At 41.1% G+C, this 25,263-nt stretch overlaps 1 protein-coding gene across 14 annotated transcripts in view; it reads left to right on the plus strand.

Moving 5' to 3' along the window:
• Positions 1-25,263, plus strand: part of sdk2b (sidekick cell adhesion molecule 2b) — a 310,938-nt gene that overhangs the window by 242,371 nt on the left and 43,304 nt on the right. For all 14 annotated transcript variants that reach the window (XM_086064326.1, XM_086064325.1, XM_086064327.1 and 11 more), the window contains 3 exons: positions 53-212; positions 14,592-14,698; positions 16,239-16,386. In XM_086064326.1, the coding sequence (XP_085920452.1) occupies positions 133-212; positions 14,592-14,698; positions 16,239-16,386 (335 nt within the window). In that variant the 5' untranslated portion in view covers positions 53-132. The remainder of the gene's footprint in view (positions 1-52; positions 213-14,591; positions 14,699-16,238; positions 16,387-25,263) is intronic.

The raw sequence follows: 25,263 nt of genomic DNA on the forward strand, positions 1-25,263 counted from the left end.
GCAGTCATGCTGGATTTCGTGTCATTTGCACTGTCTTTCCTCTCCATCGCAGACGACGTGCCTCCGTACTTCAAAACGGAGCCGGTGCGCAGTCAGCTGCATTTGGAGCGCAACCGGCTGGTGCTGACCTGCATGGCCGAGGGCAGCTGGCCTCTGGAGTTCAAGTGGATCCACAACAGCACCGAGCTGACCCGCTTCTCTCTGGAGTACAGGTGAATAATTTGGCTACATTATCAACGTGTACCTGTACTTACAAGGCTTGTTTGGGAAAATGCAAGGTTGTTTGCCTTTGGGTTGACTATTGGATAAGTGCTTCCATCACGTCCAGCTGGTACGTTTCTCATCTGCTGTGAATACACGTGTGCGGTACGAATTCATGATGCGTTCAAGACCATCTCAGAACAGTGTGCAATGGACATGTAATAAAGAAATGTAATCGTTTTAAAAGTTTTGAAGCTGTGGGAGGACAGGTGGTGGGGACCTAGTGGACATATGTGAAAAAATGGGTCACATAAATATCAGCCATCTCTTTTGGGGACCCCTTATATTCGGGGTCTCGTTAATTGCCTGCGCCATTTTAGCACCTCTGCCCACACCGACTTATATAGTCCACCATTTCAAAATCCCTCTATAGATATTAGAGAGTAGGCAATGATTATGAAGACATCCTTTGCGTTATTTGGGGCAGTTTTAATTACACTGGTTCACGGTTACTATGCAATGAAAGGATGTAATTATGTTTCACACATCCAGAAAATAAAAATGACCCATAAGGAGTTTGGATGATTCTGCACCATTTTTTACATTCCACATAAAAAGATTTTTATACACAAAGTTGCTTGTGTTATTATTATTAATGCCACCATTGTAGTCTAAATCATTTTAAATCCGTTAGTTTTGGAAGTTAAAACGTCTTTTTTTTTTTTACTTTATTCATTTCATGATGCACCCCAGCATGGCAACGCTGTATACATCAGGGGTGTCAAACATATGGCCTGTGGCCCGTAAGGGGGTTAAATCTGGCCCATCAAGATAGAACACAAACGGCAGTTTTTCCCTCAAATTAACTGTTGTTGCTAATTTTGTCCATTTGAGGGTGCACTGACAACCACTTAACATCAAACCCGGCCATTTTCACTCAAGCAACCCCCTTCGCTCCCAGCTTTTTTACTGGATTTTGACTGATTTTGCAAGGCCCACAGAAAATTGTGTTCTATTTCTATGAAAACATGGAACCTACAAAAAGAAAGATCAGAGTTTCTTCTTTCATCAGGAAAAAAAAGTACATTTGTATCTGTTTCCGTTTTGCAGCAATTAGCATTAGAATATAGCTAAGTTTCATCACTATTCGCAAATCTGTTTAAAACAGTGGGAGAAAGAGCTTTTTGCAACATGGCCCTGGTGGATCTCTTATACTCTTCTGCCCCTGCTGACCGTTTGTAATAACTACCATTGCTTTAAGAGACCTTTTCAGGTCAGAGGCTGCATCAAAGTCTTCTCTATGCTCTAGCATTTAAAAAAAAAAAAAAAAAAACAGAAAATAGCAAAACGTATAAATACGTTTTTGGGACCACGGCAATATTTAAAATAGAACGTTTTTATACATTTTGGGGAGCAAATGAGTTAAATGACATTCTGAAATGTGTGTGTTACAAAAATATTCTGCTTTAAATATTTTCAGAATGTATGTGTGTAATTATTCGCACTGAAAAAATGAGTTATTTTTGACCTGGCGTTATCTATAGTTTATTAGACCAAGGGCAAAGTGGTCCAGCCCACTTGAGATCAAATTCAGGTGAAAGTGGCCCCTGAATTCAAATGAGTTTGACACTCCTGCACATTCAGAAAGGTTGGCGCCAGCACACTACAAACATACTTTGCAATCTAAAGTCAAAGGACTTATTCTCTTTGACGATGCAATGTTAATGGATCATCAAACATGATATTTCTTTTGATTTCCTGAAAAGTGATGCTTTTTGGTGATGCAATTCCACCCAACGGCAGTGATTTGCTGCACAGATATATGACGCTAAATTGTGAAACATTGGCATTTTGGTCACCGCATGTGGGCGGAACAAAGTTTGACGGCACAAATCTCAAATGGCCGTTTTACGTCATGTTCCCAGTGACCATGACAATCACATTTCAGGCCATTTTAGGGTCTTTTGAGCATGTCGGCAAAATGTGATGACTTTAGTGCACGGTTCACATTTGATACAAGATAATGTCATTTTTTTTCCTACATTTCAATGAAGCTTAAAAAGCTTATTAATGTTCCCATTACAGTATGTTAAGTATATTATACGCACTACAATAAGAGCTATTGCTGCTTGTGCTGTTCCTCTTTTGCTTCTCTGCTTTGCCCTCCTGACACCTCTATCATTCTCTCACATGGCATGCTAAATGTGTGTGTCTTTTTGTGTTTGTGTGTGTGTGTGTGTGTGCATGAGGTGGTGGGGTTGGCAGATAAAGCGTCTTTAACGGTAACTGGAAGATTGTTATCATGCAGCCGACACGGCCTTATCTCACCAAGCGACGTGTGTGTATACGCTGCATGTTTGCGTTTGTGCGGCACGCACACATACACACACACACACACACACACACAGTGCTGATCATACAGTATATGTGAAGGGGGGAAAAAAAGAAGGATGCCAGCCGGGGCGAGTTGATGATGTCTTGTAGATCTCCAGAGGAGGATAAGAGCAGAGTGACACGCGAGTGTGAGAAGAAGTGGTCAGAGCGCACTGGAGAGGCTAGCGCGCGACACACTCTTGTGCGGATGAGTCACACAGCATCATGTCCAGAAGGAGAAACAGATAATGATGTCATGGTGAAGCAGCATGTGGCGCTGTGTTTGGTGATCTTGAGGAGGCGCATGTTAATATAACTTGGGACAGCCGCTGATGTGGTCGTCAGATGACCTTGCCTACTTCATTCTGAGCATCGGCCTTACGCGGGTGAAGGCGGCCGCGGTATGTCGGCTGGTTCATGTGCTCAAATAGTATATTTTGTCTTGGGATTTGGTGACGCAGCATGTGGCTCACTTTTATGGAAGACCTGCCAACATTTTCAAATAAATAAATAAAAACGGATCTAAAGAATGCAATTCAAAATTAACTATAAATGAAAATGAAAACAAATGAGTAAAAATAAATACTCAAATAAAAAACGGGATTCAAACCGATTTGACCATTGAAAGGCAGTTTGCAACGGCGGAGTCCAACTCAGGTCACGCTTAGGACCGCCCCCTCAATTGAATAACATTTCGTGCTGACAGCATCTGCAGCATGAAATAAATAAATGTGAGAGCAGAGCGTTTTTATGTATTGATTAATATTTAATTCTATTTATATATTTATTTTTGTATTTATTTCCACATTTATTTTTAGATTTATTTTTATTTTTTGAATCTCAGTTTATATTTGTGTATTTATTTCCACATTTATTTATTTATGGAAAGATATTTTTTGTTGTTTTTACTTCTATTTATATTTATTTTTTGTATTCCATTTTTAATTAAGTTTTTTACATCCATTTTTATTTGAACTTTTATTTATTTATTTATTTATTTATTTTTCGTTTTGGTACACTTTATCATTGTACACGCAATCCCAAATAGTGTTCCGTCAGGCTTATATACTGCACTCCACGTGTCACCCCTATACAATGTCTTGCAAAATATGCACTTAGTAAAAACCCAACTTTTGATTTTCCTCAGTGTTATCGTAGTAACAACATTTATGGATTAGATGAGATTGCCTTAAATTCCGGCCAACGGGCGCTCACATCAGTAGTCAGGTATCACAACAGGAACTGAGTGTGATCTATCACTCAGTATTGTCGGTAGTGCACTTGTTATGCAGCAGATGAAAATTGGCTGATAGAACTTTTTCCTTTTTTTTTTTTTTTCGGGCACCATCCTTGCTGACAGCATTTCCTTTGATCCATATTTCAAACCGCTCTGTTCCAAAATCATGCAACGGCGGCCTTTTTAAGTTGAGGGGGAGAGCAATGGGAAAAATATCAGCGTTTTTTTTTTTTTCTTTTTTTAAAGAGTATTTGAGTGATTCTGTCTGTGAGTGTTGAGAGCTGTTTTAAATACTGACAGCTTGTGACGTGACCTTGTATCCGAGTCAGTCAGCTAATCAATAGCACCAGGTGGCATCTCAATGCTATGTCGAAGGTAGGGCGAAATTGTTTTGGTCAGAATCTTGCACTGTTGTTGAGCAAAACTCAACTGAGTTTTGTTTAGTTTTAACAATTGTGAGTTGAAATTGTTACTTGGAACTAAGCACGGGGTCTTCCAACGACAACAGAAGTCACACGTATGCTCAACATCATTTTCATTGCGATCACAAACATCCGATTGCTCCTCGAAACTTAGCGCACAAAAATAACCACATGCTTTTTCTCATTATAATCTGAACGCATGTAGCACAATGACAAAGTCGGCATAAGGTGGTGGAATGTCGCCGAATCTAATCAATGCAGTGGCAAAATGAAATTGCGTGTCATTGAAGACGTGACATCTCCTCAGACTTGACTTTTTATCGGGACGACGTCCATTCCCGCCACCGCGTCTACTTTTTGAAACGTGTAAATTAGTTCTGGCCGGCAGTACAATCGCAACAAAAACGGGATGCTTCGCTTTTTTTCCCCTGCTCCAATCGAGTGGGAACAAGCGTGACAATGCGGCTGACACTTTGACCGCGCTCGTAATAGAGAGTCGCTTGCCGTTTGATTGATCCGCGCTGAATAAATCAAACTCGCGGAGATAGATTTGTCACCAAGAAGCCGTCTCCTCGCACGCAAATTCACCTGACATCCGTTGCGAATATTTTGCAGATGTTGTAATTTCATGGTTGCTCTGAGCAAATTAAAGCAAGCACAGATACAATATTTATATATATATATATATATATATATATATATATATATATATATATATATATATATATATATATATATATATATATATATATATATATATATATATATATATATATATTTGCAATTACCCGAGTAGAGGAAGGACATATCTTGGAGCGTAACGGGGAGTTGATGGACAAAAATGTGATCTTTTGCAAAAGATTGGGTTGAGAAAGAACCCAATTTACATTAGTGTCAAGATGGTCCAAAATGGTTTGTGACCATTTTGTGCTTAAGACAAATTTAAATTTAAGTTCATCATAGACATTTTTTATTCAATCATTAATTTTTATTTTGTTTGTATTTACTGTATATGGCTGTCCCTTGAATTATTTTTGTATAGTACAGTTATTAACTCCACGTCTCTGGTAAACTAAAAATGATTACCTAATATATATATATATATATATATATTAGGGGTGTGAATTGTATAGTGCCGATTCATAGGTCACGATTCCATTCAATGCAGATTAATCCCGATACAAATCTATAAATTGATTATTGCAACAACAAAAAAATATTTTACTCAAATTTAGAAAATAAAACTTGTACATGTACAACGTAAGATTTGTATGGAAATGTATTCATTTATCTGAAACTTCAGGCTTATAACTGAGCCACTGGATTTAACAAACAGGTTGCAGTATGTTTCATGTTGCACTGAAATAAAATACTAAGGCTTAATGTTCCATTAATATAACATTATTTTCTTCCATGCTTAAAGTGTAAACCTTAAGTAAGACATTATTGTTGAATATTTCCATCAAAAAGTGATAAAAATCGACTCTGCCACATATCGATATATATATAACATCGCGATATATTACTGAATTGATTTTTTCTAACACCCCTAATATATATATATATATATATATATATATATCAAACCAATCAAATCAGCCACGCACTAACCTAAAAAAGTGGGTTTTGTGGTCTGGCACAGCTTCTGACTGATGGATCAGGCTTGACTGCAATTTGATTTAGAAGAACCGGCCAGCAGGTTGCAGCAACTATAAGATCAGCCGGTATCACACGAGGATCTTGTTGCAAAAGAAGAGAAGGAGGAAGTGTAGGTCGGGACTGGGACTGTCGTCTGTCACTGGCGTAGTGCACTAGTGCGCAAGCCGCAAAGAGCAAAGTAGAAAATAAGCGATGGGCAGAACAAAATAGTTAACCCTGGAGGAAAAAGAAAAGCATCCTCCTCGGCTCATCAAAGCATGACGGCGGCGATGGAGTTGCTGCGCGTCAAGGAATGACGCCTCATTCGTCGAGCAAACGCAACTAGCGATGGGATTCACGGCTCGTTTCGCCGGGCGCATCGGCCCCTGAGCTGGAGTCAGACCAGCCAGTTGTTGTTTTTTTTATGTGCAATAAACTGTTATTTTGTTCACAAAAGCACTTTAAGGAATGTTGTTTCATAGCAGGAAAAGACTATTTACATGCTTGAGTTGTCACAAAAGAAAAAGTAGTAAAGTCCAAGTTGTGCTTGAAAGGTTTGTTGTACAAAAAGCTCACTTTTCAACACTGATAACTAAAGAACGGAAAAAGATAGAAATACGCTTTATTTTCTGCTGAAAGAAGAGAGTCGAATCTTTCTTTTGGTAGGCTCCATATTTATATAGCAATAGAACAGCCAAAATCCAGTAAAACTATTAAAGGGCTTTATAGATCAATAAGAGAATCTAAAATCGACTAGTTACATTGAATTGTAATCCACATCAGGTGGTTTTAGAGGGAAGACGGAAACAGTCACTCGTGCTCTTTAAATTGCTTTAGTAAATAAACAGTAAACACCAGAATTCCTGTTGCAAGCAAATGAGCGAGAATCGTGACATTACGGTCAGCAGTTATGAGCATATTTACTCCCATCAGATGCGGTGCAAAAGTGTGACAGCAGCCAATCCGAGTCGACCTTTTCCCGTTCTACTTTCGTTGACAAGTTCATGCAAACAACGGCCACACACGCGGCTGGCTGATAGGTCGCCATGATTTGGCATTATCTTCCAAGATGAAGGTATGATGACAAGAGAAGTTCCTCACCATTTCCGCAATTTACATTTGCTGACTTTCAAGCTCCTCAGAGAAACCGCGCTGTCTTGATACCTTCCCTCTGCATGCAGTGTATGCTTAATGATTCCAAAGTTCACCAAATCCATGACAATTTGTATTTTGCTGGCTTTGAAAATGATCAAAGGCGCCCATGAATAAGACGTCTTCATGCCGCCCCCAAGGAAAAGAGTGAGCAGATGCCTTGTGATATAAAGTATGTTGTGGCAAATGGGATGCTCTCACTTACTGAAAGCAATCCATTAAGGTCGCCCGGCCAAAGAGATACTGGCTGGTCCAAGACCCCCACCCCCTCAACAACACCACCCCCCGTCACCCCGTGTCTACGCCATGAAGTGATTTAAGCGCACAAACTTGTGAGTGGGGCAAGTTTTTCCCCGCTACTAATTGGATGTTGCTGGCCACTCTTTGGCCTCCTCATAGCGAGGCCACCGCTCATCTCGTTTAACGAGCCACAATAACAACACAATCGATGTCAGCGCTCTGGAAAAAAATACATCGACTTTTCCGAATAAGATACTTTTACACGGACGTGCTGTTTTTTTGTCTCTTATTTTGATATATTTGGAGAGAACAAGGACAAAAGAAGACTATTTTTTAATGTGTATTCAATGCAGCTAAGTTTGTACTTATTGTAATAAGTTATCATTAAATGGAAAAACTTATATATAAAACTAATAGCTAAATCAGAGGCTGTTTCCTAAATAAGAAAGGTCTTCATACTGTGTGTTCATCTAAAGCGCCTTTAACGCCACGCATAATTAACGGCCGCTCCTTAAAGTCTGCACTGGAGGAATTCCAGTCGCAACGCAGCAGACACGACCACGTAAAAATTTAGCACTAATAAACGTAATAATAATAATTATATTTGTGAAGACTGGCGTCAAGTTGTATTTTACCATTTTAAAAATGTGCGGAATTTCACAAGTTACTTCATGTTAAAGATTAGGTAGCTCTTAATATGAAAAGAAAAATGCACTGAGCTGTCACAAATGTCTTACACATGCAATTATGCCATCTAGTGGTAGAAAAATGACCTCAACACATCAATATCACACTCGTTTTTTTACAGACATCTTTTTCATTTTAACTCAATTTTATGAATTCTTATAAAATCACTGTATCAATGACTAAAAGATGCAGCCATATTTCTATTAGTTTATCATACATTAAGAACAGATGTACAATTTGCGACTAATCGTGTGCTAACTATTGAAGTTGTACGATTAATTACGATAAAAAATTGTAATCCCCTGACACCCCTAAAAATAATTCATGCCAATGGTGCCATTGATAAAATGTAAAACAGTTAGGAGTTATAATGTGAGTGGTTTATTTATTTATTTTGTTGTGTTGTAATTTTAGGTGATTCATGGGACTGTATATAGGATAGGCAATAAGAAGCCTGATTCTTCAGCCTATTCATTTTTCAGTTATAAATTACCGGGGGTTCTGTGTAATGTATGGAACCGAAATAAACCATTCATTCAAAGAAGAAGAAAATTGAGTTGCTCCGCGTAAAATGGCCTTAATTCCCAAATGGTGAATAGTGCATTTTTGTGAAAGCACCAGAATTAAAGCTGGCGTTTCGCCTCAGAAGCCGGGAGGTTTGCAGCTCACCTTTGTGGGTCTGTTTCACGCAGCCCAATAACACGGGGCAGACCAACACTTTCATGGGCTGTGTAAAGGGGGACTAAATAAAGTTGTCAAGTTAAACTAGTAGTTGTAAAGAAAATCTCAGTCTTATGTAAAAATTGGTTTAATGTACATTTATGGACGTTTGTGATCAAGATGCAGCTCAATGTTTCATATAAGTGGAGATTGGTCAGATTTGTGAATACGAAATGCTATCAATTGCTGACCACAAACATATTTGGAACAGGATGATCAAAATAACCTGTGAGCAACAAACCACATGCTGCTTCACCAATACATTCATTACATCACTTATGGAAAAGGCTTTTGAACTAACGCATCAACTGTATCACACTTGTACAAAAAGGTTCACCGCCATTGTTTACCTGTAACGGCGCTAAAAAAACAAAAAACAACCATGGCTAATTAGCACCATGCTTATTATCTGAATACATGTAGCAGCCTGTTTCTGGTCTATTCCCGCGGCAGTAGCCAAGCTACATGTAGACATGTATTTTACAATGACGGTCAATTAAATTGCAGTGTCTTGAGCAGCGTTCCCTAAATTGTCTTCCTCCGTCATCTTTCCATCACTTCCACACCTCCGTCCTCCTTCACACATCCTCTCATCACAGCTCCCGAGTGGGGACTAATTAGCGGATGTGACGGAGTGCGCGGAGCGCCGGAACATCGATCAATCTCTGTCTCGCGCCGTCATCTCCCGCTGACTGGGCCCTATCACCTGCCCGTCCCCTCCGTCTTCCCTCCCCGCCTCCTACCTTCCCTCCCGCCGATCCCGCCACCTGCCGCCGCTCAGCAAAGGTTAATTGTATTCATTATGAGGGAAGTGAAAAGTGAGCTTCTGAAGTCACCCTGAAGGGAGGAAGTGGCGGCCGGCCTTGGCGAGGTTAAACCAGGGTTATTATAGTTTTGAGATTCTCATTTGAGTTAGTTTTTATTTCATTTCATTCAGTTTTTTTTTGTTACTTTTAATTAGTTTTCAAGGTGATTCTGTTATTTTTTATTAGTTTTAGTTATTAAAAAAAAAATGCTTAATTTTAGTTTAGTTAGTTTCAGTATTATTATTATTTTTTATGTGTATTACTTGTGCGCAATATTTAATAAACACCATTGTAAAATAAATAAAGTAATGCATTTCTTACCTCGGCTTAGTTAAAAGGAATCCCGACGAAGTTTGTTTTATATTATTTATTTGGTTGGTACTAACATAACTGAGATTCATTTTTCAAAAATAATTTCCAGTTTAATATATTTTGTAGAAACTTTATTTGGACGTACGCCGCCTTTGTTTCCGTGCATAGCGACGTAGAATGGCGGTAGGCTCTCTGCCGAGCAAGGAAAGAAAGCAAGGTAAACCTCCGTAGCGTTCCTAAAGGGACGATCAAAGCGCTTGAATGCGTCTGGTGAAGGACGAGAGCACGGCGTTATGCATGTTATTTCTTTAGGAACGCTACGAACACTTACCTTGCTTTCTTTATAGGCATTTCACATTGCTATTCTACGTCCAAGTAAAGTTTCTACAAAATGTATTAAACTGGAAATTATTTTTGAAAAATGAATTTCATAGTTATGTTAGTAACAACCAAATAAATAATATAGAGCAAACTTGTCATGACAGTTGGGGTTTCTTTTAAACAAAAAAAAAGGCTAGCCGAGCCATAAGTCAAGCCCGAATTGACGTCATCTAAAGGTGCTTTTCTATTGGCTGCTGCTAGATGACGTCACTTCTGCGTGACACACTTTCAAACGTCCTTATTCCAGTTAATATCGGGGGGAAATATCCTTCAAATCACATTTAAAATCATCCCCAAAGGCTCATGTATGAAATTAATTACCAAAGACTAAAACGAAGGACATTTTGGCTATAATTATAGTTACTTTTAGCATTTAATTATTTTAGCAATTGAACATAAAATGTAGTTTCAGTTAGTTTTCATTTTTGTTAAAGCATTTTCGTTTTTATTTAATTAACAAAATTGTTTTTTGAATTTTATTTATTTTTATTTATTTATTTATTTATTTTTTTTGTCGTTAGTTTTTGTTAACTAAAATAACCTTGGCTTAATCGCAAATCAACTGATTTTCATGCATTTTCGTAGCCCAAAATTAACCTCAAATGCTTTCTGCGTCTTCTTGGGTTTGGTGTCTTGAGACTCGATGAAATCCACCAAAATCGCGTTACACCACCGACGTCACCATTTAGACTTGTTTTAGCGAGTCTAAAATCGAATCTCTTTTTTGTCTCCAAATTGCCAGATGTTCTGGGGTCGTGCTGTATAATACGTTAGACATGACAGGGAGGATGAACCTGTTTTGATGTTGAGTGGCATGTTATTCTATGAAAATAAGGCCTCTTGTGTTTACTGTAATGTGTCTCAATACCTTTGTCTATCAGGTGCCATAGCTGGTACGCAAACTTTCTTGCCTGTAACTTTTAATTACTCAATTTACAATAATTTTGCACCATCTTCTTCTCCCACATCCTGCTGTCATCATCACCACCACGTTTAAAGGTGGGGAAGATGGCGAGCACAGCACGCGGTGTCAACTTTTTCACTTCCCGCAACAACTTTGTTGTTTTTTTTCCTCGACAAAACGCGTTGCGCTAGGCTGACTCCCAATTAAAACGCGTACGAAGACTCGCCGGCCGATAATTCGACTGCAGACTGTTTGCGTGACCCCCATACCAGCGTGGCTTTTAATCCGACACGAGCCACACTCCATTAACAATTTACAAGGTTTTGACGCTTGCCTCCCTCCAATTAACTGCTTAAATGAGAGAAATTCTGCAACCTCTACGCGGCTGAGGTCCTCTCTCGGCGGCAGCGCATTTGGGTGTATTAGACTTGTAAGAAAGCCAAAGACACCATTGATTACCGGCGTTAATGTGCATGAAAGGGTGGATGTTGCACTGCATCCGTGGTCAAGGTCAACAACTGTACTCTTCCAAGCTTGTGTGCATATTTGCATAAATGACATTTTAAAATAGATGTGTGTTTTCTGTGCCTGTGTGTGTGTCTTAAAGAAGGGGGTGGGGGAGTGGGGGGCTCTCCTCACTGTGGTACCCTCCAGAGAATCATTACCATTGGAGTAAACAGCAGCAGCTAAGCTCTGCTGTCCTCTGCGCCCTTGCTCATCCATTAGATGGTCTTAAGTGTGTTTGTGTGTGTGTTTGTGTGCACATACATACAATACACAACCATGTCATGTTTAAACGGGGTTCAAACTAGGTCACACTTTGTAAAAGTGTAGCGTAAAAGCATCGGTATGCTAACTAATGTGTTAATGCACGAAAAATTTTGTTTTTGTTTTTGATTAACATAGTAACAAAGTGTTGTTGTTGTTTTTAGTAGTCATGATAGCGAATGTGCTAAAGCGCTAACAAACTACAGTGGCAAAATTATTTTGTTGTTGTTATGCTAACTAATATGCTAACGCAATAACAAACTAGTAGTTTAGTTTTTGTGTAATTGGGCCGACGAAAGTGCTAAAGTGCTCACAAACTAGCTGAGTTTTTGTGTAACTATGCTAACTAACATTAACGAAAGCCTTTTTTCAGTTTGTGTTCTTGTCCCTTCTTATGTCCTTATGATCTCTGAAATGTAATTAGCTGCGTCCCAAGTCGTGTTCCAATTGAAAGTATGCATAAATCAAGGACACACAGAATTGTTGTTTTTGTCAACTAGCAAGTACACAGCCATTCCAATTACAAACGAGCCTTCTTATGAAAATGTAGCCTACTTAGGAAAACCCTACTCGCCAAGTTCACAAGACCGTCCATTCTTGATATTGAGAAATGACTAAAGTGTAGTTTTTAACTAGCGTAGTAACATGATGACAAACAGTTTAGATTTGCTTAATTGTGCTAACAAGCTAACAAAGTGTAGTTTTGTATTGTCATGCTAACTTGCGTGCTAAAAAGCGCTTACAAACTATCTTGAACAAAAATGTCAATGTTATTGAGCTGAACTCAAGGGGTGTAAGACTTTTTTTCTGTGTAAACGAAAAGGCCTATTTTTCTCAACTTGTGTTAACAAATCTGCCTACATCTGTTAGTGGGCATCTTTTCCAAGATGCACGGACCACCCATAATGCATCCACCTCACAAGCGTGGCGTATCACGAGCCTGATTAGACAGCATAATTATAGCACAGGTGTGCATTCACTTGTCTAACAAGGCAATCCAGTAAATGTGTTGCGCTATGTGAGGAAAATGGTCGTCACACCAGGTACTGACTAGCTTTCTGACCCGCATCCCTGGATCCCCGCAGTACAGTAAGGCTGCACTTTTTATTGTGACCTTTCTTTATAGGCAGCCTAAGGCACAACTGTGCAGTAAATGTGTTGCACAACTGTGCAGTAAATGTGTTGCGCTGTGTGAAGCTAATGGCGGTCACACTACATACTGACTGATTTTCTGACCCCGTAGTACAGTTAAACTGCGGTTTATTGTGGGATTCCAAAGGCACATAGTGCAATAATCATGTTGTCTAATTAGCATTTCGACACGCCACACTTCTGAGGTCTCAGCAGAGAACTGCCCACTAACACAAACTTTGACTTTGATTTCAGCTCATGAAAATTGACCAAAACAATTGTTGTCATTTTATTTTTGGTTTAGTTTAAGTTGAGTTGTTGCATAAGCAAGCTAACTAGCATACAAAGTGTCAATGTTTCAGGCAATTCGCAAAGATTTCTCCTCGCTAGTTGCCTTCTTTGTGATCCACCGCTAACAGTTGTCGCATTTTCGGTGGATTGTGCCGACCGTCCGTTGCTGGCTGCGCCACTTGTCACGCTTTTTTTAAATTATTATTCGTGTTATTTACAGCTAGCATTGGATCCATTAACAGTATCTACTCGTATTGTATATCCGCGTTTTTAGCCTTTCTTCTTAATTTCTTAACCATAGCTACTCCTTCAGAACAAGCTGACAAACTCTGAAACTCAAACTGTGGAATAGTTCATTTTTTAGCATTGTTACTTTATTTGGCACTTTATTGCATTCCTTGAGAACTGGTTGCATTTCCAGATATATTGAATGGAATTTATTTGGCCATTGGATATTTGTGTTTTATTTTTCATGTTCTATTCATTTTATTGTGCTTTCATATAAAATATCTAATTATATAATGGAGCATTGATAAGAGAAAACTTATATTCATTGAATTTAGTTTAAAGGAAAAATACAATATTAGGATATATATTGTTATCGGGATATAAAATTACCTGTCGTGATATAACAATTTATCGCACAACACTAAATTTACGTAAGATACCAAGATATAGACTTTACACCGATCTGATCGGCTGGATTGGGATCGGACGATATTTAGCATTTTATGCAAAACTGGTGATCGACTGTAATGTCTTAATTTTTCCGATCGATTAATGATGTCTTCATTGATCAGCTCCATGAAAAAATCATTGATTATCAGCATTTTTTTTAAGCATTGTTGTATTTTTTATTTTTGGGGCTGTGCCTTTCCTCCACGAATGGTGGCGGTCAACGGTCGAGTAATTATAAAAGTTTTTTAAACAGATGTATTGCTCCATCTTCTTATCGAATTGGTGATCGGTTACCATTTGTTTCAAACTTGTTGACCGCTGAACGACCAAAAAAATCCCGATCGTGTACTACTACTGCCTACTAAAAAACTGTATGCATTTTGTGTAACCTTGCTAGCTAGCTAACATACCAACAAACTACATGTAGTTTTCTTACAGAACTATGCTAGCTATCTTCCATACGAAGATATTATCAATTGAAATCAAACTAAGTGTAGGTTTTCTAAAATCATGCTAAGAAATTTATTTTTGCGTAATCTAGCCGGATTACGCACAGAAATTAAATAAACAACAATTTTATTTTTTGTTTTTGTTTTCAATAAAAGCTAAATCGTGTGTTTTACGTATGTTTGTGTATATGTTTGTGTTAGGTATCTGATCCCATCGCTGGACCGCTCCCATGCCGGCTTCTACCGCTGCATCGTCCGGAATCGCGTGGGAGCGCTGCTGCAGCGTCGCACTGAAGTGCAGGTTGCTTGTAAGTATCATAGTGTGATCGTGTGTGTACGTGCACACAAACACACACACTGTATTTGATTGACAGTGCGTTAAGGAGCGAGCAGGCGGGCAGATGTGTCGCTGAAGGATGTACCTGCTGGACAGCTGTTCCACTCATTATTATTATGATGACTCTGATTATTACTAGAGTGATATTGTTGTTTTTTGTTTGTGTTATTGTGTAATACCGCCCCCGCAACATCTGTCGTCTCCCCCTGGCGGAAACGGGCGTGCAAATTTAGCTCACTTGTCTCGTTAGTGAGATGTAGCAGAACGCAACGTGTGTTTGCCGTTTTCTTGCCAGAGTGCACCACTGGAACTCGTTCTCATCCCGCTTGTTTACACACAGTTATTGCGAGAGTGTAAGAACGAATTAAGCAGGGTTAGGGAAGCAGAGTTTCAAGTCAGATTTGGGGTTCAAAGTAGGGTTTTAAATTAGTGTTTTAAATTGGGTTTTCAAACCAAAGTTTGAGATCCGAAATAGGGTTTCAAACCAAGGCCGAGTTGCGGTTTTAACACAAGTTTAAACAAAATCTGGAATTAAGACGTCAAGTCTGGGTTGTGGTTTTTTAAATCAGTGATTCTCAACTGGCGGGTGGGGACCCAAAAGTGGATTCTGCACTCATTTTGGTCACTAGCTACTCTTAAACAAATACAGTACAGCTCAACCTTTGACTAGCAGACGTCATAGCATGCTAACATACTAATGGTGGTAAGTCAAGCTAAGTCGAAACCACGTTCATAAATGTAACCACTATGTTTAACTCATTCACTCCCAGCAATTTTCACTGAAGCAACCCCCTTCGCTCCCGGCTGTTTTACTGGATTTTGACTGATTTTGCAAAGTTATATTGCTATAAAAACATGGAACCTACCAAAAAAAAAGATTAGAGTCTCTTCTTTCATCAGGATTTTTTTTTATATTTGTATAGCTAAATTTAATCAATATTCACAAATCTGTTTAAAACAGACCTTTTTGCAACATGGCCCTGGTTGATTTCTTATACTCAGCTGCCCCCTGCTGGTCGTTTATGTAATAACTACCATTGCTTCAATCGTTCTCCTCAGTTCAAAGGCTGCATCAAAGCCTACTGTATGCTCTAGCATTAAAAAAAAAAAAAAAAAAAAAACTAAGCAAATAAATTAAAAGTGAAAAATAAAATATTTATTATAACTTCTCTAAAATGGGTGGCAAATTTGCAGCAGCGGGAAGATGCGGGTCCCAGGGTGACAACAGTTGAGAAACACTGATCTAAATTACGGTTTCATATTAGGGGTTTAAGGCATGGAGTGGAATAACAAGCATTGCTACTTTGACGAATGCGCTCATTTGATGTGCGATGGAGACGGATGACAGTCCAACATTAACGCACCTCAATCCGGCATCACAGAGGAGCGGTAACCATGGCAACAGCACGGCGCCGTCCATCAAAGCCGAGCCGTGCGGGATTGGGGGAGGACGAGCCCGACGTTGACTGACCTTTCGTTTCTGCGTGTCTTTGTCTGATTTCTCCTGGCAGTCATGGGAAGCTTCGAGGAGGGTGAGCGCGACCAGTCGGTCTCACAGGGAGAAGGCGCCGTCATCCCTGCGCCTCGCATCCGTAGCTTCCCGCAACCGCAGGTCACGTGGTACCGGGACGGACGCAAGATCCCGCCCAGCAGTCGCATGTGAGCCAATTGTCTTCCGTTCTTTGGTCTTGACTCGCTCGTACTGCAACATTAACTTCTGTTTATTAATGTAATCGAACTTTCATCTGGAGTAGGGTTTTAAACCAGGGTTATGGAGCCAGGGTTAGGCTAAAATAGTGTCTTGAGTTTTATCTTCTAGGGTCTTAAATAATGGTTTCAAGCCAGCAATAGGGGTTCTCAGTAGATTTTCAAATGAGTTTCTAGCCAGGGTTAGGGTTTAAAATCAAGGTTTAAAATTAAGTTTTGATTGTTAACCAAGGTTTACAAATTAGCATGTGAATTAGTGTTTCAAACCAGGGTTAGGGTTTCTCCTTAGTGTTTCAATTTAGAGTTTCTAGCTTCGGTTAATTCAGGTGTCAAGCCAGGGTTCGTTTGTTAACCAGTTCTTAGAAATTTGTATCTGAATTGGGGTTTCAAACCAGGGATAGGTTTTCTCATTAGGGTTTCAATTTAGAGATTCTAGCCAGGGTTAGGGTTTTAAATGAATCTGTCAAGTAGAGTTTGATTGTTTACCAAATTAGGGTATCAAACCAGTATTAGGGTTACAAATTCTAGTTTCCAGGCAGGGTTAGGGTTTTAAAGTACAGTTTTGAGCCAAGGTTTTTCCAAATTCAGGTTTCAAGGAATGGGGGAGCTAAAAATGAATTCAAATTAATGTTTTGGTTTGGGTTTTAAAAATGGTTTCAAGCCAGGGTCAGGGTTTCTTAGTAGGGTTTTAGATTAGTTTCTAGTCAGGGTTAGTGTTCCAAAGTAAAGGACAAGGCTCAACCTCTGCTTCTTTAAAGGGGGAGCACAGTATGAACCTGGGGAAAAAAAGTAGGGTTTTGAACTTTTGAGCCTGGGTTATGGTTTCAAAGTAAAGATTATTGTGTGAAGTTGGAAAGGGGTCACAAAAGTACCCCAAAAAGCCTCGATATTCATCATCCTGTTAAGAGATTTTCCTGTGAGGTGGTAGAGTTATATCCCGTATATCCTTCCTGACTATTGATCTGCAAATACAGGAAAAGTCTGGTTGAAGTTATTGCTGCCAAATCATGTCTGACCAGTTATTAAATCTGAAGGTTCATATGTTTTTTTTTCCCACCCTGCACTGTGATGTTGTCGGAAAGGTCACGAATCTCCACCGCTTGTTAAACGTTTTATTTTTTTAACCTCACTCGTTCATTTAACTTTCATCTTTGGTGCTGAACCCGTGAACTTTTTATTTTTTTTTACTTTCAATTAATATTTTTTTTTTTTTTTTTGCCCGCTACAACACAAAAGCAAAAAGCCGCTCTGGCTCCAGGAGAAATGGAATTGCCCTCTTTGTTCCTCATCTTGGGTTTTGAAAGAGAACCTGATCCAGTCACTTTCATCTCAGCTCGTGTATTGTTTTTTTGTTGTTGTTTTTTTTCCCCTACCACCTTCTTGTCTGTCTTCATTTTGGCCTCCAATTTGGAGGTTGGTGTTTCTTTAGCGAGGCGCCGTCAGTACCCGCTGGTCGGATCCCAGGATGCCCTCTAATGGGATTATTTTTCCCTTTCTGCTCCTTTCAAACGAGAAGGGGCAACCAGGAGCGCAAGCGCATGATAAAAACAATCAATTGCACTGCTGGTTTGTTACATCTATAGTCTTGCTATTTTCTATGTGGCTTATTATTATTATGAGCATTATTTTAAAGATAATTTTTATTGTGCGCGTTAAGGGGCGCTCACCCTCCACGCAATTTCCTCATCACATCTGCATTTTTCGGGAGTGGGAGATGACCTTGCCCTGGGTTGAAGTGAATCCTCCTTATCGGCTCTTCATCATCATCATCATCATCCTCATCCTCATCCTCATCCTCATCCTCCTGCTCCTCAGCATCATGAGTAATGATTGGCTGGGTAGGAATGACAATGAGGCTCAGAACCTTTTCAAGACGCTCGGACGCAAAGGCTTTGATGATCTCACTGCTCTCGAAGAAGCGCAGGTTGCTTTGGGCAACCGAGTGCTCGAATGGCGTGCTTGTGAATGTGCGCTAAGAGGATATTTTCAGCCTAGATTTGATTAAATGATGCATTATATCTCAATTAGGACACTATGTTTATTTTAATATAATGGATTCATACAGATAGTACTTTACTAATTATGTATATAAAAAAAAAAAGACGAGATTAAAATAAATACGCTATGTAATTACTGTGTATAATAATAATTAAAAAGCTATGTATAATAATAATAATAATAATAATAATAATAATAATAATAATAATAAAAAAATCCAATTTCAATGACACTCTCCACCCCAGCGCCTTTTTCCATCTCCAGGTGTCATAACATTAATTTTCGGACTCCCCGAGGGTCCGCCTGGCCGCTCTTCATCACACTTCCGCACTAGACCAAAGGTACGAAAAGGAATATAATGATACAAATCTCAATGTGGAAGAAGCACGGTTTTCGGGTTTCAGCTTTCTTTCTTTTTTTCTTCTTCATTTTTACACTGCCATCCATCTTGTTTTTAACACCATCATGCAAATTATTGTATGTAACATGCTAATGTGCTAACATAATAAGTTTAGTTTTTGTGTCTAAAATAACAAGCAACTAACTAGCTCCTGCATAATTATGCTCACATTGCAGCCGTTAATTTTTGTTCTCCCATTATTCACTGGGGGGGGGCGGGGGCAGAACCTTGCCACAAATAGCAAAAATAAATAAATAATAGAGTCACCGTTGTTCATTTATTTATTAGAATCGGAAAATAGGTTCGAACAAAATCTGCAAACGGGTGAAGGTTATTGAAGGTGCATTTGGCTTGAATTGTCTCCATGAAACTCACAGAAGAGTTTTAGTTCACTTTGACCTAGAAAATTGTCGTCAAGATGTACACTTGACGCGTAAATCCCGCCCTTCAGGATCTTGGAAGCACGCCAACCCATACCTGGTATCATTTGTGCGCAAGGTGCCAGCAGGTTCACGCAGGCTGGCAGACATTTTCCTCACCGCGAGTGTAACTACTCTGCCAGTGACACACGAGCTCTTCTGCCGTGCTCATATTTTCCCTCCGTGGAGGTTGAAGTAATACTTCACTGGCTTGATTGACGGTCGCGGTGCTTTACAAACGAGGTCATACACTTTCTTTTTTTTCTTCTTTTTTTTAAGAGCTCAGTATTGTTCATTCGGAAATGTCATCATCATTGCTCTTTTTTTTTTTTTTTTTTAATATATATATATATATATATATACATATATATATATATATTTTTTTTTTTTTTTGTGTGTGTGTGTGTGGGTGAGTATGTGTATGTGCGTGCGTGCGTGCGTGCGTGTATTTGTTAGCTCACCAGAAAACCTATTAGAAAAAATCTCATACCGTTCACCTAAACCGAACACCAGGAGACCCGAGGGGACCGAAGAAAACCAAGGAAGGCGAAATCCAGCACCGACCAGACACCCCCCACCAGAACTCCTCCCCAGCCCAAGAAACATCCAGACCCCAACAAATCCAAAAAACATAAAATCAGGGAGGCCTCAAGAGACCAAAGGAAAGACCGAGAAAAGGAAGGAAGGACAGACGAAGCCGCGTGAGATCCGCAGACACCAGCCTCCACCGATTCAATAACCTGAGGAGGAAACAGATTGTGTCTGAGTTTCGGTAGATGCTGGTGTGGTGGATCTGGCATGCATGAAAATCTCCACCAAAGAGGGGAGCCGACGAACCCCGCCGGAACAGAGCAAGCGCAACACCTCAGGGCCCCCCAGGCCGCGGCAGCGCCAAAGGACGACCCCCGGGCCCCGCCAGGGCCACCGGCCGGAGAGCAAACCCAGGAGCAGGAGCGCCCCCCGCCCCAACACGGCCCGCGCCCCCGGCCCAACGCAGCGGGACGGGGCACTGCAGGCCCACCAGGCACCCCACCGGCCACCAACCCCCGCCCCCCCACGACCCCCCGCCAACCACCCCAACCCAGCCCCAGCCGCCCCCAATCCCCCAGACACCCCCCACCCCCAGCACCCCCCACCCCGCAACCCCCACCACTGCCCCCCCCCCCCCAACAAAGCCGCCCCCCCCCAGACCCCACCCCGACCAACCGGCAGCCCCCGACCCCCAGCCCCCGGGGACCACCCGCACCCAGGCTCCGGCGCCGAAGAGGGGCCGGACAGGGGCGGCGACACGGACAGGGGACCGCAGCACTGCTCTATACTGCGGCCCCCAACCGATTGCACCTCCACAAGCCCCCCCCCCCCCCCCCCACCCACAAGTTGTGTGGTGTATTAAAATTGGAGGGGAGTTGTAGGGTGAAGACGGTGTTTCCACCCTACCCCACCCCCCAAAGTGAGTTATGTGCCCTATATGTCTATAAAAGTGTATTGTGCAAACCTAGTGTAGTGAGTTAAGAGGAGTGACCAGCGGGGCCCTCCCCAACCGGGCGGGGGCAGGAGGCGCACCGGCCCACCAAGCCCCCACCCACCCCACCAGGACCCCGGCGGGCATATGGGACCCGCCCGGCGGGGCGATAGGGCTCGCCCCCCGGATACTGGGTCCCGCCCGAGGTGTCAGGACGCCCACCGGAGCGGGGCGGGCACGACACCAAACCCCAGCCACCCCCGCCGGCCCCCATAGCACCGAGACCCGGGCCATGGACGGAGCCCCCGGCCCAGGGGAGGGGAAGGAAGGCGTACCGGGGAGGGGGAAGGGAGGAGGGAAGGGGACGACAAGAAGGGCAGGGGGCAGCGGCAGGGACGCAAGGAGAGGGGGAGAGGAGGAGGAAGAGTGACGAGGGAGAGGGGACAGGGAGGCGGAGGACGGGCGGGGAGAGGCGAGGAGGGAGAGACAGCAAGGGGGAGGAAGGGGGAGGGGAGAGGGAACCACCGAGCACCCCGCTGGCCCACAGGCCCCGAACCGCGTCGCCGGGCCCAGAGCGACGGACCGCGCCGGAATGGCGCCGCCCCAGACACCAGGGAAAGCCCCGCAACGCAGCACCCCCCAAGAGACCCAGGGAACGGCCAAGACGCAGCCGCCACCCAGCAGCCAACAGAGGGGCAGACCCGCCCACTCCCCGCCAGGGGGGACAGCACCCACAGAATTAACCCACTGGCATGCCGTGAATCCGAATATCAACCCCTGGTGCCCATCGGAGGTGAATCCGCTCGATCCCGCTGGCAGCAGCCTGGTTCCTGACTATAGAAACACATATGATACACTTTCATTCTAAAGTGATATGCTTCCCTGCAATTATGATTTAATATGATTCGTTCCAATTACAATATGACAACAATTCGCTCCAATTACGATATCATCCGATTCACTCCGATTACAGCAAAATAATGACTATTTGCGTGGAGGAAGGGACACTTTTTGTAGTCTTTTCTCCCGACAGTGGTGCATATTTTGCACTATTTTTTTTGCCATTTCCTTTCCTGTCAGCCACGAGGGTTGTAACCTCACTCCTCCATCCTCATGCCTCCATTACCAGCCAACAAATGGCAGCGGTCAGCGGTCAGCGGCCGACCTCCCCGCGGCAGTGAGCGAGCGAGCGAGGTTCGATCGTGGGTTCAAGTGGCTCGCACGTCCTCGCGAAGGCACACCACAGCCGACCAGAAAGAAAGGAAGCAAAAGTGCGAGGTACTCGGCAGACCGTCGATGAAAACGCTCCATGGTGAAAGGGAAGATGAGGCGGGGGAAGGAATGTTGTTTGTGAACACTTTCAAAGCGAGGGCAACGAACTTTGATTTGTGTCTCTCTTGTTGAGCTCGCACTGAAAATAATCTTGGTGATGAAGAAGAAAATCATGCGGCGAATAAACCCACAAGGTCAAAACGTTGACGCGATACAACTGATAGCCTTAGAAAAGAGACTGATTCAGAACAGAAGAAAGTTCTGATGTCACACTATCACATCATTTCATCATCTTTGAGGCCACCCAACTTGGTCCACTCATGGCGGGGTCAGCCTGCGGGTCGTAATTGTAGTTTATCACATCATAACACATTGTAATTGGAGTGAATTAGCATCATAATGAGAACGGATCAATCTTGATTGGAACGAATCATATCAGTTTTGAAGCCTTAATTTGATTGAATCGTGTTGTAATTGGAGTCAATTGTGTCATAATTGGATGGAATCTTATCAAATTTTAAATGGAGTAAATCATTTTTCATTGTAGCTGGAGTCAAGTATATCTTGTCGAGATTTGGTGAAGCAGCATGTGACTCATCGCGTAAGGTTATTCACAAGTGTCCTTTTCCGAGAAACAAATTATAATTGAAGTGATTCTTATCAGAACGGGAATAATCGTATCGAATTGTAATGGGTGTGAATCGTGTGGCACTGTAAATGGAGTGACGAGTCCATCGTAATTGGAGTTAATTTTGAGACCTGGCGAAACGGCACTTGGCTCGCTGCACAAATTTCTAAACATCCTGTTCCAAGTCACATTTTGTAATTGAAGTGATATATATTAAAACGGGAATTTTATTATTTTAATGGGAGTGAATCATTTTGCATCATAATTAGAATGTAGTTGCTCGATTATGAAGAAAATATTAATCACGATTTATTTGGTAATAATTGAAATCACAAATAAGACAATGATTAGTTTTTTGGTACAAAATAAGAAAATGTTAAAAATATTAAGACAAATACAAAAAATTTGAAACACTGTAATTATGCAAGTTCCTTTTGGATCAAACAAGATTTATTAAATTAGCCATTAAAACTAATTCACTCCCAGACATTTTCACTGAAGCGACCCCCTTCGCTCCTAACGGTTTTACTGGATTTTGACTGATTTTGCAAGGCCCACAGACTATTGTGTTCTATTGCTACAAAAACGTACATACCAAAAGAAAGATTGGAGTCTCTTCTTTCGTCAGGAAATCTGTTACCGTTTTGCAGCAATTAGCATTAGAATATAGCTAAGTTTCTTCATCATTCACAAATCTGTTTTAAACTGTAGGGAAAACAGCTTGTTTGCAACATGGCTCTGGTTGATCTCTTATACTCTGCTACAACCTGCTGGGCGTTTTTGTAATTATTACCATTGCTTTGCCCGTTCTCTGCAGTTCAGAGGCTGCATCAAAGCCTTCTGTATGCTCTAGCATTTAAAAAAAAACATAAACACGTAAAGATACGTCTTTGGGACACTGTTAATATTTAAAATAGAATGTATTGATACGTTTTTGGGAGCAAATGAGTAAATAACTCAAAATTAGTATTCATAATCTTTTATTTTTTTATTTTTTATCTATGCCAATTTTGGCATTGTGGAGTATAATAATTGAAATTGTAATTGAATTTCGATTAATTGCAAAGCCCTATGTACATGTATGACTTATGGTATTGTAATCGGAGTGAGAGTTATTTTTTTAACCATACTGTAAACTGAAGTGATTCATAATATAATTGAATACCGTGTCATTGCATCAACAGCTAATTGGAGTGACGCAGATTGTGTCGTAATTTGAGTGAATGCATTGTAATTGAAGATAATCGTATCCTAAACCACTGCTGCCATCTGCAGTCACGGGGGCTTACGTCCTCCAGATGTGGACTTTGAGAGCAAGTTCTGCCCAAAAACAAGTTATATTAGATACCTTGTCTGTGTTTATTGTTTATGCTTTATATTTTCAACGGCTTTTCGTCATATTCCAACTCTTTGCGTCATCATTCCTGCCCCGAAGAAGCGGCATTCCGCTGGAGAGCATCGCCTTGGCACGCCAGACTGCTGCTTGCAAAAGCAACTTGGCTCAGCAGGTTTTTTTTTCTATCCCCCCCTCCCCCTCTCCCTCCTTTTTTTGGATGCAAACGCCAGTTGTGCCAGAAGCGAGAAACAAAGCATTAGCGCCGTCACGTGTAATCAGCTTCACTCAGTTTTAGTTGGAGTCGTTTAATTTCAAGTCCGAGACTTGAACACGTCGCATACTCTTATGGTAATTCAGGTTCGATCGGAAGTGGAAAGATGGACATTAGAGCATCATCGGATGCGCAGCATGTAGTGTACAGTATGTAGTCTTCTGACTTACATGGGATAATGCTGTCTGTCGCAAATACAAATGCACTAATGTACTCAAAACGTGTGACTTCATCTGACGATTAGCGTGGGTCTTAAATGTAGATGGCCAGAACATGCCTAGTTCAAGTTAAACTGCGCTAATAAATAGGGGTGTTGGGCGATTAAAATTTGTATTCATAATTAACTCACGATTTATCTGTTCTAAATGTACAATAACATGTACAATAAATACTTTTACTACTTTTAGCATAAAAGTGGAAAAAATGTTCAACTAACTGACTTTTAGTCATTGATACTATAGTTCATAGAATTGAGTTCAAATTAAAAAAATGTACTGTATGTACGAGGGTGATATTGATTTGTGTTGAGGTTATTTTTCTGCCACTAGATGGCATAATTGCATTTGTAAGACATTTGTGACAGCTCAGTGCATTTTTCTTTTCATATTAAGAGCTGTCTAATCTTTAATATGAAGTAACTTGTGAAATTCTGCACATTTTTAAAATTGTAATATACAAATTGACCCCAGTTTCCACAAATATATACATTATTATTAAATTTATTACTGCAAAATGTTGACGTGGATGTTAGGGGCGGTCATTAATCGCACGTAAAAAAAATTTTAACTTTTAATTAACGCACTAATTTTGACACCCCTACTAATAAATAATCTCAGTACTGACGGGCTGCCCTGTGAGTGGCTGGTGACCATTCAAGGGTGTGCCCTGCTTCTCACCTAAAGACAGCTGGGATAGGTTCCAGCACGCCCGAAAACCCAGTGATGATAAACCATTCCGAAAATGGCTAAATGAATGCTACCGTATATCCGAGACGACCTTGAGCAGGACTAAGTGGTCTCTTGTGGAACCTGAACCATCACACA

The sequence above is a fragment of the Leptonotus elevatus genome, chromosome 20 (assembly GCF_054856555.1).
Source record: "Leptonotus elevatus isolate MCC_2025b chromosome 20, RoL_Lele_1.0, whole genome shotgun sequence".
Taxonomy (NCBI): domain Eukaryota; kingdom Metazoa; phylum Chordata; class Actinopteri; order Syngnathiformes; family Syngnathidae; genus Leptonotus; species Leptonotus elevatus.